Consider the following 16,265-nt stretch of genomic DNA (forward strand, 5'->3'; position numbering starts at 1 on the left):
AGCAGATGATGACCTTTGTTTGGTGCATCGGGCAGACAGGGTATGAAACTATTTACGATAGGAACCAGAATGAAGTTTGCTGAATAATCATAAATTATTACCATAGAGCATTCCGCATTAAAAAAAGACAAAAAAAAACAACCAAACAATATTTTTCCATATTAATGTAAAATAGTGCTCTAGCATTCAACTAGGAAAACAAGACACTAGAGTACCAAGACAACAGTCTTGAGAAATATACTATAGAATTCAGTATGACAACATGTTTATACAAGTTTACAAGCCATGTATCAGTGACAGAGGTCTTAATGTCACCATGGAAGGGTTTAAATAGCAACAAACAAGATCCTTATCGTTTACCATGTAGCATAATTTGACTGATTATTTTTCAGTTAATACATTCAGAGAAACTTGGAAGAAGCATTTCCCGTGTCACAATCATTATTTGGTGAACATCACCTTTGGAAGACAGTCTGACATTTCTAGAAAAATGTCTGAATGACTGACACGCAGCAGAAAACAAATAACTCAAAGACAATCAGAGTGATCCCACTCCAGTAGGATGTTGTTTCAATATCCTGGATAACTCTACAGGCTGACTTCCATTTGCAGATGTTTGTGTTAGAATAAAATGCTATCAAGTCAATGTTTGACCCATCTTTAGCTTGACAAATGATAGCAAGTCACAAATACTGCAATCATTAATTAGCTGTTTACTTAAGATTATTCTAAATATATTCATGTGGAACAAATTGTTGATATTTGCAATGCTAGCATGGTTACTTATATTTAACCCAAATTCCTTTTGACCTCTTCTTACCTGAGAGGGTAGAAGCTGCAGGATTGCTTAAGTGGCTGGTTTTAGTCACAGGGTGTTGCATGTCATTGCATTTGTACCAAAAAGACTGCTAACACTAACATCTAATGTTTGAGCAGCACATTCAGCTGTGGACACCCCCTTTACGTAAAGCACTATGAGCATTAGGAAGTGCTACCGATTATGATGCTATACTGCAGTGGGCCTGAAGCTGATATTTAACATCAAGACTTAGGTGTTTGTGGTGGTGGAGTCCTGTGGTCTGGAAGCCTGGGCACCTTTCGGTTAATGTTTGGCTGTTTGCTTTCTTCTCTCCACCCTCCCTCCTTTCCTTTCTTCCCGTCTGCTTTCTCCTTATTCTGCCTGCACAGTTTCAGTGCCCGAGATATGAACACATCCAGGTCAAAAAGTCGCTCTTTTTGCTTGACGGGAAGTGACTCTGAGGACTCATCATTTACTGGCTGAGAAATAGAGGAAGTACAGGAAAGGGGATGTGATTCTGGGGGAGGAAAAAGTGGCGATGTCACGGGAGAAACTGCTGGAGGTGACTGAGGAGGAAGAGGAGACGTTGGAGATGAGGGGAGAAGTGAGGGCAGAGAATTACAGGAAGGTGTAACAGGTGGAAGTGGGCTTAGTCGATATTCATCAAATTCAGATGATGGCTGCTGCACAACCTCTGTGTAGTGGAAGACTGGAGTTGGGAGGTCAGTTGGGGAGAGAGGAAGAGGGGGAGAGGAGGTGTAGCAGGAGGGTGAATGGCGCTCTAGAGAAGGACTGGGACTGGGGGAGTGCAGACGAGACTGGGTGCTCTGCACCCAGCGAGAGATCTCCTGAAATAAATCCCCCGTCTCCTCCGCTTCCTCCTCTGCTGCTTCCTCCTCCTGTTTCATCTCTCCCAGGTCTTCCACACTGCCACCGATGGGCTCAGCAGGCACAGGTAGGATATTAGTGTTACGTTTCCAATGAGACAGATCCAGGATCAGTTTAGGCTCTGAGTAGTGTTGAGGTTTGCCTTCTCTCCATGCAATTTTATCAAGATACGAAGGAGAGCCCACTTTGTAGTCACAGGATCGGCCACAGTCCAGATCGCCATACCCCAAACCACAGACCCGTTCCAGAGAGGAGTGGGAGTTTTCCAGGAAGCGTTCAGCTGAGCTGCTGTGGGAATACTTGCGTGGGTCGACCTACATAGACAGGTGAGGGGTGGGGGTTGGGGCAGCAATTGGGGAGAAAGAGGGTTTTAAATGAGAAAGATAGGAAAGTAGCAGTTAAACGTAGCTCTGTTGTGATTCATTTAAATTTGTTACTAACATTTCATTGAAATAAAACAATGGTTACACTAGTTAGTGTAGCATGGGGGGAAGTGACAGAAAAAGAAGAAAAACCTGAGCCTCCTCTAACAGTGAAGTGGAACTGGCCCGAGGATCCCTCTGCACCTCCTCATCCTCCGTCGTGTCTCCCAGGTCAGAAGTAACGTGACCAGAGGGCATGCAGCGACACCTTCCGCCAGACTGGTGCCAGCACACATCTGTTGATAAACTGTTCTCATACCTGCAGGGAGGGAGTAATTGAGGATTTCTATTAACTTCACTGTGAATATTGAGCCTGATATGTTTATTTACAGTAGGAAAATAACTAGTTTCTCATTTTGATTTGCCAGAATTCCAATACTTTGACTTTTCAGTGCAAAAACAATGATTGTGTTGTAATTAAAATCTAGATCACACATGTGAACAGATGGTGGTTTGATTGAACAGTGTGTTAACAAAAAGTGTTGGAAGTTCAGTGAGTTTTCGCCCAGAGTTCCTCAACCCTCAGTGTAAGTGTTAGAATATATTAGTATACACTTAAGTATTTTAAATCCATAAACACACATTAGCAAGTCTACAACCATAGAGCTTTTTCCCACTTTGTGGTTGCTCAAAGTGGTTGAATCAACAGCATAGTACAGACTCTTTGACTGTGGATAATGTGCTCTGTTAATGAGCTAATATAAAATTCAGACTAAAACCTGAAAAAAAAATCCCCACCATGATCTAAAGAGGTAAATGTACACACCTGTCCCAGTGGATGCTGGAGGCCTGGCTGTTGCTGTTGCTGAGGCTCTGTTCAGTGATTAAGCTGTCCTCCAGTTCATCCTCAATGTGGAAGCGATGAGAGGAGGTAGGCTCATCTGATGGACAGGAGTACTGCTGGAGGAAGGGGTGGGACAGTGCTGCTTCAGCTGTCAGTCGATCCATGGGGTTAAAGGTCAAGATACGCTCCAGGAAGTCCACAGCTGAAAGGAGAAAAATAGGGTGATAAATAAAAAGCATTAAGTGCGCTCTAAAGAAAACTTTTTCTCAGGGCTAAATTACTAAAGTGTTAGACATCTGAACTACATCCTTCACAGTTCAGAGAAACTGATGTATGCTGTATCTTTTTCTTCATCAAATCTTCTATTACTCTTTTTACTCATTTGTCCTCAGTCGTATTTCATACTGGTGGGTCGTCATCTTCTTCACTCTCCTAAATAGTCTTTGCTCACCCTGAGAATCCACTTTAGGTAACAGTTCTGAAAACTGTTTCTTGACTCTCCATCCATGACTGATGTATGAAGGCATCACCTGGGAAGGATGACAATGCTGTTAAGACGTGTGCCTAATTTTGGTGTTATATATTTCTTTTTGAACATTACTTTCTAGGCACCCCTCCAGATGAATTAAACTATGAAGCAAAATTCTGGTTGGAAGCAACACACAAATAGGGCCCTTGTTAGAGAGATCTGTTCAACCTTGAACCTAGACTAAAGCTTAACTTAAGCTCTAACATAACAATGACACCCTGTTATACTATCATCTTGTGGACACAGGACTTTCAGCAGCCACTGAGGCATCACCTGTAGCAGGTCCTGCCTGTCCTCTTCTCTCAGCACCGGCACTGAGTCAAGAATCAGCTGCATCTGCTCCAGCTCGTGAGCTCCTGCGGATGGGACCAGCCAATCAGAGACAAGTGGGGACGAGACAGAGGATCAGTTACATAAGCAGAAAGAAAAAAGGTGGCCAATTAGAGTCAAACAGGAATATCTAGTAGGTGTGAGCTGTCATGTAAAAGAAATGGTGAGGTAAGGTGCTTCAATGCAGATAGGACGGAAGAGAAAAGGTTGAATTTTCAGGCATGTTGCTTGTGTGGTCACACTCAAAATAAGATTCCACAACAGGTCTTGTGTGCACCAGGGAATTTGGTGTCCACAGTACAGCCTGAATACCTTGCATAGCATGCATAGCACTTCTTAGAAAGGTTGCGTAAAAAAAAAAAGCCATGTCCTTTTAATATCCTTCTAATAATGTCAGTCATTAACCCCAATATGCTCCAATCCTAGTGTTAAGCCTCTATAAGCTTTGACATTGATCTGACTTTGTTGGGGGTTGCGCACAACTAGGGGGAAGTCACAGGTGATCAAACTCAACTCTGGGAAAAGTCATCAAAGTGCTCTTGATCCTTGACGACTGATGGAGAAAAGCTGATGTGAAGTCACGGGCTGTTATGTAACCAGAAGTGCAACATGCTTGAACCTACAGAGAGCCGTGCAGCAGTGTTTTTCCACCCCGTCATACAATAATCATCATAATACCCTTTGACTGTCTCCATCCAGCTGATGGACACCAGCAGGTGGTGCTATATCAGCACATTGAGCATTAAGAAATCAGAGGGCAGATGTAGTGTATTTGGATGAGAGTGTACTGTACTGCTCCCTCTCTGGTAAACAAAAACATATTGTGCCATGTAAACAGTGGTGTCCTGGTGAAATGAAAGGCAAAGATCTCTAACACTTCACATCAGCAGAAAGGAACACCAGGGAGCAGATGACACTTTGGCACCATCTCCCCCGTGGTGTGCGAGGCTGGTGGAGGTCAAATCAGCCTGTCATGAGGAACTACATCTGCTTCAGACAAGGAGAATTTCAGTATCATCATTGTTATTCTGGTCAGGCAAAAAGAAGTAGCCTGAAGAAAAAGAATAAAGTGTCTTTGGTGGAGGACACTGGAAAGAAAATCTCTCCTTAGCCCTCACTTTTCTACTATGATACCAGCTTTAAGGGCCTTTTCTGCATCTCTGCTCAAAAGAACTTAGCTAATCAAAGACACCTTCTTTCAGGGTAATATCTTGCCTCAGCAGCTACATCTTAATGTTGCTGAGATAAACACACAACAGCACCAAGTTCACCCTTAAATAAATAATAATGTCTAGATCAATTTTTACATAATGAAAATGTAATAATGTGATCATGTTTCATTTCATTATGTCATCAAAATAATATAACGATGTGCGGGCCATCAAGGTCATGGTGACAGTGTTTTGGATTAGACAAACATTGGTTGTACCTGCAAACAGCATGCGTCCGCTGAGCATCTCAGCCAGTATGCAGCCTGCAGCCCACATGTCTATGGCCTTGGTGTAGTTGTTGGGGGACAGGAGCAGACGAGGGGAACAATACCACTTTGTTACGAGACCCTCAGACAGATAGCCCTGGAGTAGGAGGTGAAGAAATAGGAGAAAGAGAAATTGGTGAGTTAAAACAAGAGAAGATATAACAGTGGAATGTCAGTGATGAGCATACAGTACATGAGAAGATTTGCTTGCTTCTACTACGTGACTTCATGTGTATGACTTGAAGTTGTTGAAAATGTCAGCTACAAGGAGGAAACTAGAGCTCACATGGGATATTTCTCTAACTTCAACCCACAAAGATTTCATCACATTATGTTAGCTGTGATGGAAACTGCCTTCAGGATAAACTCTCCGGCAGCAAATATTCCACTGAATCTCTACCTGCTGTTACTGATCCCCACCTTGTGTTTTCTTTTAGCCTCTACTGAACAACAACGCGCGTGTTCTCATTAGAGCTGGTCTAACATGGCCCCTTTCTGCTTTTACTTTTGTAAGCTCTCACCTTGTGAGTATCACTGATGATGCCGTGCATGGTGATGAGCCACCGGCAAACATATTTACACACAAACCAGAGTTATCTATAACGAGTCACTATTGCTTGTTTCTATCACTGCCACACTTGCCACCTCTTATAACCCCACCGTAGTTTATTTGGTTGACCTCGCACTGCTGATGATATTACTTTATGCCCAAGGCTTAAACATCTAAAGAACTAGACTTTATTACAAGATGTGCTTATAATTCTGACATATCTTGCGCTTACACCCCTTTGTTCTCCCATTATCCCTTTCCTAAAGTCCACTGTTTCCTTTTTCCATCTCACCATTCGCTCTGTTACTTTTTAAAGGACTGCATTGAATTTAACCTACAGTAGCCCGGATGAGTTTCATGCTCAAGATAGATGGACAGAAATTAGTCTGGGAGCTGGTTAATTATCTTGAGGCACCTGTAAGACCAACATAACATTACACAACGCAAGACATTTTTATGTTTTAGGTCCTAAAGTAGTTTCATGATTTACTCCAAAACTGAAAAGCGAGGTACTCTAAAATAAGAAAGTATAAATCTGTGTCTCAATTGGCAGGTTTAAGGCATGACACACAGAGATGACATACACTGTATGTATTGTGGGCCATCTATACTCATGTTGCCACCCATGCAAAACTTTCCCTAACCAAAATGTTTTCAGACATTTAAAAATGACTATGTTTTTTGGGGCTTGTTATATTGCTTGGAGAATACAATGTGTTGAATGAACTGCCCAGATCCACAGCTCTTTAGCTGTGAATAAACAGCTTTGAATTGAGAACTGTTCGACAGCTCTTCTCAGCCTTAGTGTTTCTCTTCTTTCTACTTGTTTTTCACCTATGCTCCTCTTGTTCCTCCCTTTATTGCTCTCCTCTTCACCCCTCTACCACGTGTCCTTTTCCTACCTCTTTTATGCTCTCTACCCCCCCCCCCTCTCTCTCCAGGCCCACTCTGCCCTAACTGCACCTTCCCCTTCTCCCTCCCTCTGTGTGCCAGGAAATGACAGAGCAGAAACTGATGCTGAGTTGATGGTCAGACAGACACCCACCTTGTCTACCACGTGTCTGTCTGTCTATCCCCTCCTTCCTGATCATTCTCTACATCTACAGCCCTACTTCCAGAAAAAGGGTGGCCATGTTTGATGTCAAAAGAACAACGTTTTTATGGCGAAGGTTTGTCAGAGATCGTCTTTAGAAACTGATATGAACAGAATAAAGAAACATATTTAGGTGTTGCACAGATGTGGACTTTGATTCCATTTTTGTAGCTATATTTACACTGTGCAGACGATGGTGTCACGTTTGTTATCCGGTGTAAAAGGTTTGTTTTATACACCCCCTTTCTTTCTAGTGCTTCTCTTTCCACTACCCTTCCTAATTTTTACACGCTTTCTCGCTCTCACACTCTTTCTGTCCCTCTCTCTCTTTTCACCGCCCTACCTCCCTTCTCACCTGTTTCATTCCTCCTTCCTTTCTGTTTGTTCCCCTCACCTCATTTCCTTACGTTCCTTCTCTTCTACTTTACTTTTTCTTTTTCTTATTCACCTTCCCTTGCCGTCTTTCTCTCTGTCCTTCATCCAGGTCATGAATAATTTCTGGGCTGATCCAGCGCTGCCTCAGCAGGTGACATTCACACATGCACACACAACAGAAACAACGGCAACACAACAGCAAGTTCCTTCAAGTGTAGAGTGTAAATGACACCACAAATTCTGTTTTCTCTGCCTCTGTTTTCCTTCTCTCTCCTCTCAACCTCTCCGTTTTCTCCCTTCACCTGAGTAAATGTTTGTCTGTGTGGTCAGAAGCACACTTCTAGACATGCAGCTCGTACATCAGCCTCATCTCAATTCACTGCAGAGTCACAGTGTGCTGACAAAAACTGCTGTGATAATACACTGACCAAGTAAGACACCAAAGAAGCTCCTAGGTAAAGGTATAAAACCGTAGAGAGGCAGATTTCTTTGGAGCAATTATAGTTAATTAAAAAGAGGGTAGATCACTGGTGAGAAATGAAAGCCATACCAGCCAATTTACTGTCAAGCATGACACAATATAAAACCTGAAGGTCGACAGTGATGCAAGAACTCTGTTTGAGTGCAGTATAAATGAGCCATCAGTCATGTCTTATAGCCCAATGAAAAAAGGTTAATACTATTTCTGAATTTCCATCACAGCTGAAGTCAGAGCTGCTCATCCATTACCACAGAACGTTTGAAAAAGCGGTGCGTTGGCTCTGCATTATTAAATAAAAGAGAGGATGCTTTCACATTCACTGCAGGCATCTGCCTTGGTGTCAACTCTGCATCACAAATAGCCTGGCATCATCTTACACACACACACACACACACACACACACACACACACACACACACACACACACACAGGCACACACACACGTAAATCTGGTAATTCAATTTTATGGTAATGAACAATGACAAACTGATGCTCTGCACATCAGACGGGACAGACTCCCAACTAACTCCTACAGTAACATCCAGCTCTATCTGTGTATCTGTCCCTGTATTTATGTACCTGTCAATTGTCAGTGCAGTTCAGCCCTGAACATTGTGTTCTCTGACAGACAGCTTCTGTAGCTACACAGTGTGAGAGCATAGACGTTCACTTTAACATACTCCCGAGTGTGCAAACCTTGTCTCATCTCATCTTGCATTCTCCAAAGTACCTTGATTTCTCTCACTTTCTGTTTTTTTTTATCACACTTTTATGTTTTCCTCTTCCTTTTTCTTCAACTTTCTTTCTCTCATCCTTTCATGACTCAGTATTTCTCACCCTTGCTCCTCATCTGTGTTTTTTGTTTTGTTTTTTGCCTCCTCCTCCATCACCACCCGTCATTCCCTCCGCCCTTCCTCTCCCCTAAAAATGCACCCCCTGTGTCTGCTCCCAGCTGGTCTCCAGTCCCGTGTTCTGGGCTGACAAAGATCGCCTTTCAGAAGAGTCCCTCTCCACATGCACAGACCAAAAGCACACACAAACATATAAACACACAGAGAGACACACAAACACACACACATATCCTACCCTGCTAGTGTAACAGAATTGTTGTGGGATCTTCACGCATACTAAAGCGGCACAATGAAGCAGTAAACTGTCACACTGATCCCTCAGAAGGCATAGACCTCAATAGACAGGCTAATTACAGGGGTTGATTAGCACAAAATTTGATACCAGCTTTGGGTAGAAAAAGTTAAGTTAATAGAAGCATTTCAGTTGGACAGGCCTTTTGTGAAAGACACAGGTTGGCAACATCAGACTGTGGGGATGTGTAATGGGAGAAACCAATAGAATGAAAAGAAACACAACAGTTGCAACGTGTAGTGTCCGTCAATGAGATGTAGTAATTACACACTTTTCAAAGAATTATATTCTGGCTGCATTTGACCGGCCAGCAAACTTTTCAATAGATGACTCAGACCAGTGATGTCAACGATGTCATCTGAGATAAGACACTGAAAGGACACCAGAAAGACAGATGGGCTAAAATTATTCTGTTTCAATTGTGAAGCGGACAAAAACATGTGTGCAAGCTCACTGATTCTCAATAGGGGGATTCTTTTGCAACAGTATCTCATCCTATAATGTTTCCATTGCTACACAGAGACATAGGTCAGCGCACTGCTGTCTGAAAACCACACCAGGTCAGGGTTTAGGAGTTGCAATCTCTTCACAATGATAGTGTTTAGTATAACAATACTCTCCCAAATTTCACCCATCAGCAATAGCACAACCTACACTGCGTCATAAGAGTGAAAAATCCTCCTTTATCAGCTTCACTACCTTTAATTGTTATAATATGATTACTTTCCCTCTGAAGATTATGTATTTATAAAATTACGATTTAATGTGTGAAGTGAACATGAACCAAAAGAGAAAAAGGATCACAGGTACATTAGCATGCCCCCAAAAAGATGAGCAAGAGCAATGGTTATGGCTCTAAAGGTTTGTACATGTGTTGTCGATTGGTCTGAAAGTCTTTTCTATATGCCATCTGTGATCATCATTCAGTTCTCATATGCGAGCATATACATTTTTTTTTTTTGCCAAACTACTAGTGCACTGCCAAGCCAGCCAACTCATTATTGTGGTTCCCTTTGCTCCATTATTACCTTATGAGAATAGTGAGGGTCGACTATCCTGGCCAGCCCAAAGTCTCCGATCTTGAGCAGCAGTTGGTCCGTGTTGATGAATATGTTGGCAGGCTTGAGGTCTCTGTGCAGGACGTTAGCCGAGTGGATGAACTTTAGTCCCCTCAGCAGCTGGTAGAACAGCAGCGTAGCGTGACCTGTTCAAGGGCAGAAATCAGATGAGGTTACCCCACGACGGCCTCTTGTAATTGCAGTTACAACGTGTATTCATAACTCAGTAAATGCTTGAATTAAACTAAAGATCAAGTTGGTAAGATGTTTTGCTATTCTTCCCATGATTAACCTTGCAATGAATTACTAAAATTAGACTCCACTCCTTTATAATATATATTATGCTCATGAAAACAAGCAAATAAATGACATAATGAACTGATACATTTTGAGTGAAATGTACAAATGTGTCATTTTTGAGTGTGGTATTTTTGCCACAGGCTTACCAAACAATGTCTTCAAGGGATTTCGTTTAAATCCAAAAAATTACAGTTTTAATATGGACAGCATTAAAAAAAACAACTAGAAGGACCACGTAGAATTTTCTATTTGTTCATAGGTAGAAATTTCCCCAATTTGCCCCAATACCTGTGGGTAGTGGTCCTTGCTCCAGCACCCGAGCCAAATCTGTCTCCATGCACTCCTGTACAATGTAAAGGGCACTGAGCTTGGTTGGGTCTCGGGGAAGCGGACGTCCATATGGCGCCAAAACCTCGTGAACCTGGACCACGTTCTCATGGCGCAGTCGATGGGTGATTCTGACCTCTCGCAGGGCATGTTTCACCGTCACAGGGTCCCGCATCACTAACTTTTTAATTGCCACACGCTGTCCATTGCGGTGGTCCACGGCTGAAAGCACCAGGCCAGTGACACCTGTGCCGAGAGGTCGAAGGTCAACAAAGTGGCCGCTGAGGTCAAAGCCATGGAGGAAGAGTGGAGTGTCCTGTTTGGCCATGATAGGCTCAGTTCAGAGGTATTAGAGACAGATGATTTCAGGCAGTTCGATGTAATCGATGGATCCCCAGAGTTTATGTATTAAAACTGCTTTGTTAAAGTCTGATGTGCACAATTCCACATCCTGCTGGTGAGTCCAGAGACGTAACTAGACACCTGACTATTCTTTGGGTAGCGTGTGCATGTGGATATCTGTTTTGTCTGGTGGTAAACAGCTGCAGTTCTAGCGGAACTATCTAATAACTCTAAAAATTCACAGGTTTGAAAAAAAAAGGAATGCCCCATAAGCCTAAAATGAGGTTTCTTTGTGCATCATTTCACCTCTATTAGTCCTGTGGGTTCAGATTCTTATTAAATCACCCTCTTACTGAATCATCTGTAGTAATGATCACATTTTTACATTGAGTTTAGGACAAGGGGTGTCTGAGCAAATGAAAAGAGTGGGAACCTCAGAAAGGATCAAAATATATGAAATCAAGCGGAAAGAAAGCTAACATTTGTTTTAGTCAATGATTCTGCAGCCACAAGTTTAAACATGTGTTGACAAAGCATCGAGAGCACATGTCTAAATCCAAAGAAAAAGATTCTGCCAACATTGTCCTCCTGACACTTGATGATGAAGTCTTTTACTGCTCCACAGATGTTATCTGATGCTGCAGGGATGCACATCTAATCTCTCTCTGTATCTTCTTCACGCACAGATAGTCAGACTATCAGTAAGTCTTATTAATACTACCCAGGGCAGGGGTATCCATAGAAACAGCCCACTGTGCAGCCGATCCTGCTCTTACATGTGTAGATGCATCATGGGACAGCAACAGGCGGCCAGTCAGCTCTGCACTCCTCTCTCTTTTCTGTCTGTAATCCTCACCGGCCAGTCAAAGCCTTCGATACTGATGCAGGAGGAGGGAGGGAGGGAGGGAGGGAGTGGGGCATGTGTTGTAGATTCAATGAGACTCGGTTGGCTCCTCCTCTTCTTCCATGATACCACAGTGTCTCAGTTAGTCAGCCAGCCAAACGAGTTCATTCAGAATGAGATCCACAGTGGCCCAGCGGTAAAACCCAGGAACAGTTCTACCCTCTTAGCGTGCATGTGCGTACAATACGTGTGCATGCGTTTTAATCCCTCAGTAATCTGCTTCCTGCTGCCTTCTCATGAATGTAAGGATTTAACCATCAGGCCGTGGTCACTGGAAAGATACTGCTTTCAGAACATCTGTTGCTGCTGCTCCTATAGGGAGGAAAAGGAGAAAAGAGGGTGAAAAAAGAGCAGACAGACAGGAAAGATAAAGATGAAAGTTACACAGCAACAGCGCCTGTGTGTGTGCGTGTCAACAGTGCCTTTGTCGCATGAGAGTTGCCATTACATAACACTGAATGGCAGTGTAACCTAATCTACACCAGCGACTTAATGTGACTACTGGCTAGAGAGGATTATCATATCAGTTCAATGAATATCAGCTATGTGAAGCTTGAGATGATGCTCCAGAGGAGAGACGGCGAGACTGAATGGAACAGATTAACACAGTGGCATTTTTTTTTCAATGGAAAGTCCACTTTGTATGCTTTCATTTGTTTCTTCTTGCATTTTCTTCCCTCTTATTTCCACCCCTGGGAAGGTCACACAGTGGTATGAAACAAAAGCACTGACTTTCTCACACCCCCTAGACCCCTGCAGCAAGAACCCAAACAATCCATCAATCCATAAAGTAAATCTCTTTGCTGTCAAAGGCCTGAGGGCAAGGTTGAGTATTTACTCTCTCTCTTTCTTTCTCTCTAGGAATGAAGCGGTATAAGCAATCATTCTCCAACTGCTCTTTAACAGCCTTCACAACACTTCTGAACACACTCGTGTTTGCCTCGGTCAGGCTGACTGTCAGAGGCTGTAAGAGTGTAAGGTGAGAACAGAGGGAGAGGGGGAACATTGACAGTGGTGCTGGGTGGGAGGTGCAGCACTGGGCTAACTTTATAAATAATGCATAACCTCTGGAGATGGCACTGGGTGTTCTCTCTGAGCATCTATTCTCCATATTTCTTCAGGTTTACGCAGCAAGAGCAGATCTCTGACAGTTTCTCCATCTAGTGCAATAAAAAATAAATTCACTTCTTTAATGGTGAATTGGTGATATCACTAATTTAATATCCTTTCATTTAGATTGTGGAGAGATAGTGAAACCATCATCTACACTCTGAGGCAGTGTGATAGCAGATGGGAGCAAACAACGGTACACCCTGTTGTAGGCTACTCTGGCTTTGTGCAGCTGCTGCCCATGTTTTCTTTCTTGTGTGTGTCTGACCTGTATGTGTGTGTTTTTTTAGGTGGTTGTTTCCCAGTGTGCTTCCCAGCAGGCGTCCAGGCACTTTCACTTCAGATGGGAAACGCTGCATCCCCTCTGCACACACTATCTTCGCGAAGCTGCCTTTGTGTGTCTCCATACACTCCAGTAACGCCCCTCTGACTGAACAAAAACACTGAGATTGAAGTGCTTCTAATAAACCATGAAGCCTAGTTTAACCCCAACAGACCCCCTCTCCCTACAATAAAGAGAGACAAAAGTGTCAGGCCTACTGTATGTGTGCTCTCAACTACAGCTTCACTTTATCTCATCTATCTCAGCACCTGCTCCGTGTGCAATAACAAGAGGGAAGAGAAAAGAGAGAAATACATGCAGGCAAAGATAACAACAGCAACCATCACTACTCACCGGAGCGCTACGCAGCCGCCGCAGCCCCGCTGCCTTCCACAGACAAAAGATCCGAAGGAAAGATGTGAGAGATACGGGTCCTTGGAAGCCAAAGAAAAGTGACAACATGTCCGCATCTCTCGCTTTCTCTCTGATTCAGATAATACGGGAACGGCAGGCACGGGTCGGTACCGGGAGCAGAGTGATGATTGGGGAGGGGGTGGTGGTGGTGGTGGGGGGTATCCGCCGAGATGAGATAAGCCAGAGGCTGAACCAGTTACTGTGGGCGACTGTCCGCTCTCTGTCAGCGCTTCACAGGTCTGATCTGAGGGAGAGGAGGGATCACCCTACATGTAGCCTATATCTAGACCCGAGCGGCTTCACACACTCTTCACATACACTGCACCACGGATGATGAAGTACTCATCTCTCTCTCTCTCTCTCTCTCTCTCTCTAGGAGTCCCAGCAGCACCCTGACCTCGGTTAAACCTGTAGGGGGGGGTTGGTTGGTCCTTATCCCACCATCAGATGAAGTGGGCTATACTGTAAAGAACATATGAAAGTTTTGGGAGAAATCAGTGACTGTAACTCTTTATCCTAAATCAGCCTGCAGCTTGGTCTTGCTGTGATTATTATAGCTCTATCATCATTACCATGGTCATCCATCTCCCTGACAGGCACAGGGTTTGTGGGGTTTGAGAGGGGGTCGGAGACGAGCCTTTGGTTGTTGGTAGTGAATGAATATGTCAACGCCACCACATCAAGGACCTGTGGGGAGATGCAGTCGTGGAGGGAGTGAAAATGAAAAGCCTGTATAAGCATGTCATTTCAGTGACAGCAAAGATGACAAGCTTACAGTGAGAAGCAGGAGCCTGATTAGTTCTTGGTGAAATTTAAAGGCCATTTTCTACTTTGATGGCCTGTAAATCCCAGCATCAACGGTTGAAAAATTGTGACACTATGCTCTAACTATCTGACATATGAGTGGGTTGTCCAGTTACATGTTATTGCTATTATTTCTGTCATGTTTCTGTTCAGTTTTGAGTTGTTATTCTTCCCAAAACCACAACTAATGTCATCAGAGTTCGACTGCGATGCACTGTTGCAGACCTACACAACGACAGAGAGCATAGCGAGAGAACAGAAACAGAAGCTCCCACTCCACCATTCACATGCAGTGCCTTATGGCTGTATTTTAAACAATCTGTTGAATTACAAAGTACATGGCCTGTGGTTAGTAGAGGGTGGTTATGAGAGTCAGCGCAGTGAGAGAAATTAAAAAAAAGATAGAAGGCAGGTCATGGTGAATGTAATAATAATTGTGCAGACAACTACAGCTGCAGGGATTAGCAAATAGGAGAGAGGCTGTATGGAGAGCTGAGACCCAGGAGTAACCTCATGTAATGAACCCTGTGTAAAGTGACACACTGAAGTTATGGCTCCATCATTGAGAAGAGAAGAGTGTCTGGATTTTTGCAGCTCTGCCTGGTGATGGTGAGTTACAGCATCCTCTAACTCTGGCAGCCACATTAAAGACGTCACCAAACTGGGGACATCACAGTCAGATAGATATCACAGGGGGCAGAGGATGCTGATTGGAAATGAAAGATCATTAGGCCCATACTTTTTAATATTCAAGACCACAGAGCAGCTGCATGGGGCACAGGGGACCCCTAATTGTGTCAATCATGTATTGAAAGTCATGTTAACAGATGAAAACCCGATATGTTTTGCATTGCTTATATTTGTTGCTCTTTTAAATAATTTTTCTCTCCCCTGATTAGCTCACAGGACACTTTTTTGGCTACATTAAGTGAATGAAGCAGCCATCTGATGAATGTTTTGCCAAACTGGATGATGGCTCAGTGGTTGCTTTTCTGATTACAGAGATGAGGTTATAATCAGAGAGCTGGTGCTGTTGGAAAATTGAACAGAGAAATGTTCGTTTCCTCCAAAACAACAACTCCGTGCAAGTCCTGTAGCTCCTGTGCGATGTTGCTAAAAATAAAACTGCTTGGGTTCGACAAGAATTTTGGCTTTACATCTTCTAGGACCACTGCTTTTGCTATGTGTCAGTAAGATAACACAGATTTACAAATGGAATGTGGTGAAAGGGAAATTGTTGAATATTTTTGTTGCAGTTGCATCAGAGCAAAGTCTTTTTTCCAGATGTTTTGATTCGGTCGCAGATAAACAACAGTTCAAGATGAAATGTCAAATCAATATTTTATCTTGCACTATTACTGGAAGTATGTGTTCTGTTGATTTCATGCTCTACAAAAATATCTTCTACCCCAAGGAGAGCTGCAATCTTCCAAACACTAATGATGTAATTATATTTAACACACATGCACAAAGCATGACTTTAATAGCTCGTTTGACTCTGTGATATGCTTCCCACATGACTTTGACAAACTCAGATGCAGTTCAAAAGTGCATCTGCAATCACAAAGGAATAAAACAACACTTTCTGGTATCTCCTCTCTCCAATCTGTGCTGTTTTTATTTCACTGTACATTCTCTGAAACGCTGCAACACCACAAATGTGCCTTTAAAGCCATTAGCTCTGATTTATCAGATAGATGACATTCACAAAAATAGCCTCTTGTTAGCATTTATGAAAGATCTGGGGTTTGTAGGTCTGGAAATGTTTCCAGGTTTGTAGCAAAACTGACTATTAATATGTAGAGGGAACGCT

The 16,265-nt window shown here is 43.1% G+C and overlaps 1 protein-coding gene across 1 annotated transcript; it reads right to left on the reverse strand.

The window, feature by feature from the left end:
* Positions 1-1,041: 1,041 nt before the first annotated feature.
* mapk4 (mitogen-activated protein kinase 4) lies at positions 1,042-10,884 on the reverse strand (the record flags this gene model as incomplete). The annotated part of the gene is made up of 8 exons (XM_083978382.1): positions 1,042-2,001; positions 2,203-2,368; positions 2,876-3,095; positions 3,345-3,423; positions 3,696-3,778; positions 5,182-5,326; positions 9,900-10,075; positions 10,518-10,884. 8 exons carry the CDS (start codon positions 10,882-10,884, stop codon positions 1,042-1,044), a joined length of 2,196 nt encoding a protein of 731 aa, XP_083834508.1.
* Positions 10,885-16,265: the final 5,381 nt, after the last annotated feature.

The sequence above is a fragment of the Trachurus trachurus genome (assembly GCF_905171665.1).
Source record: "Trachurus trachurus genome assembly, chromosome: 9".
NCBI lineage: Eukaryota > Metazoa > Chordata > Actinopteri > Carangiformes > Carangidae > Trachurus > Trachurus trachurus.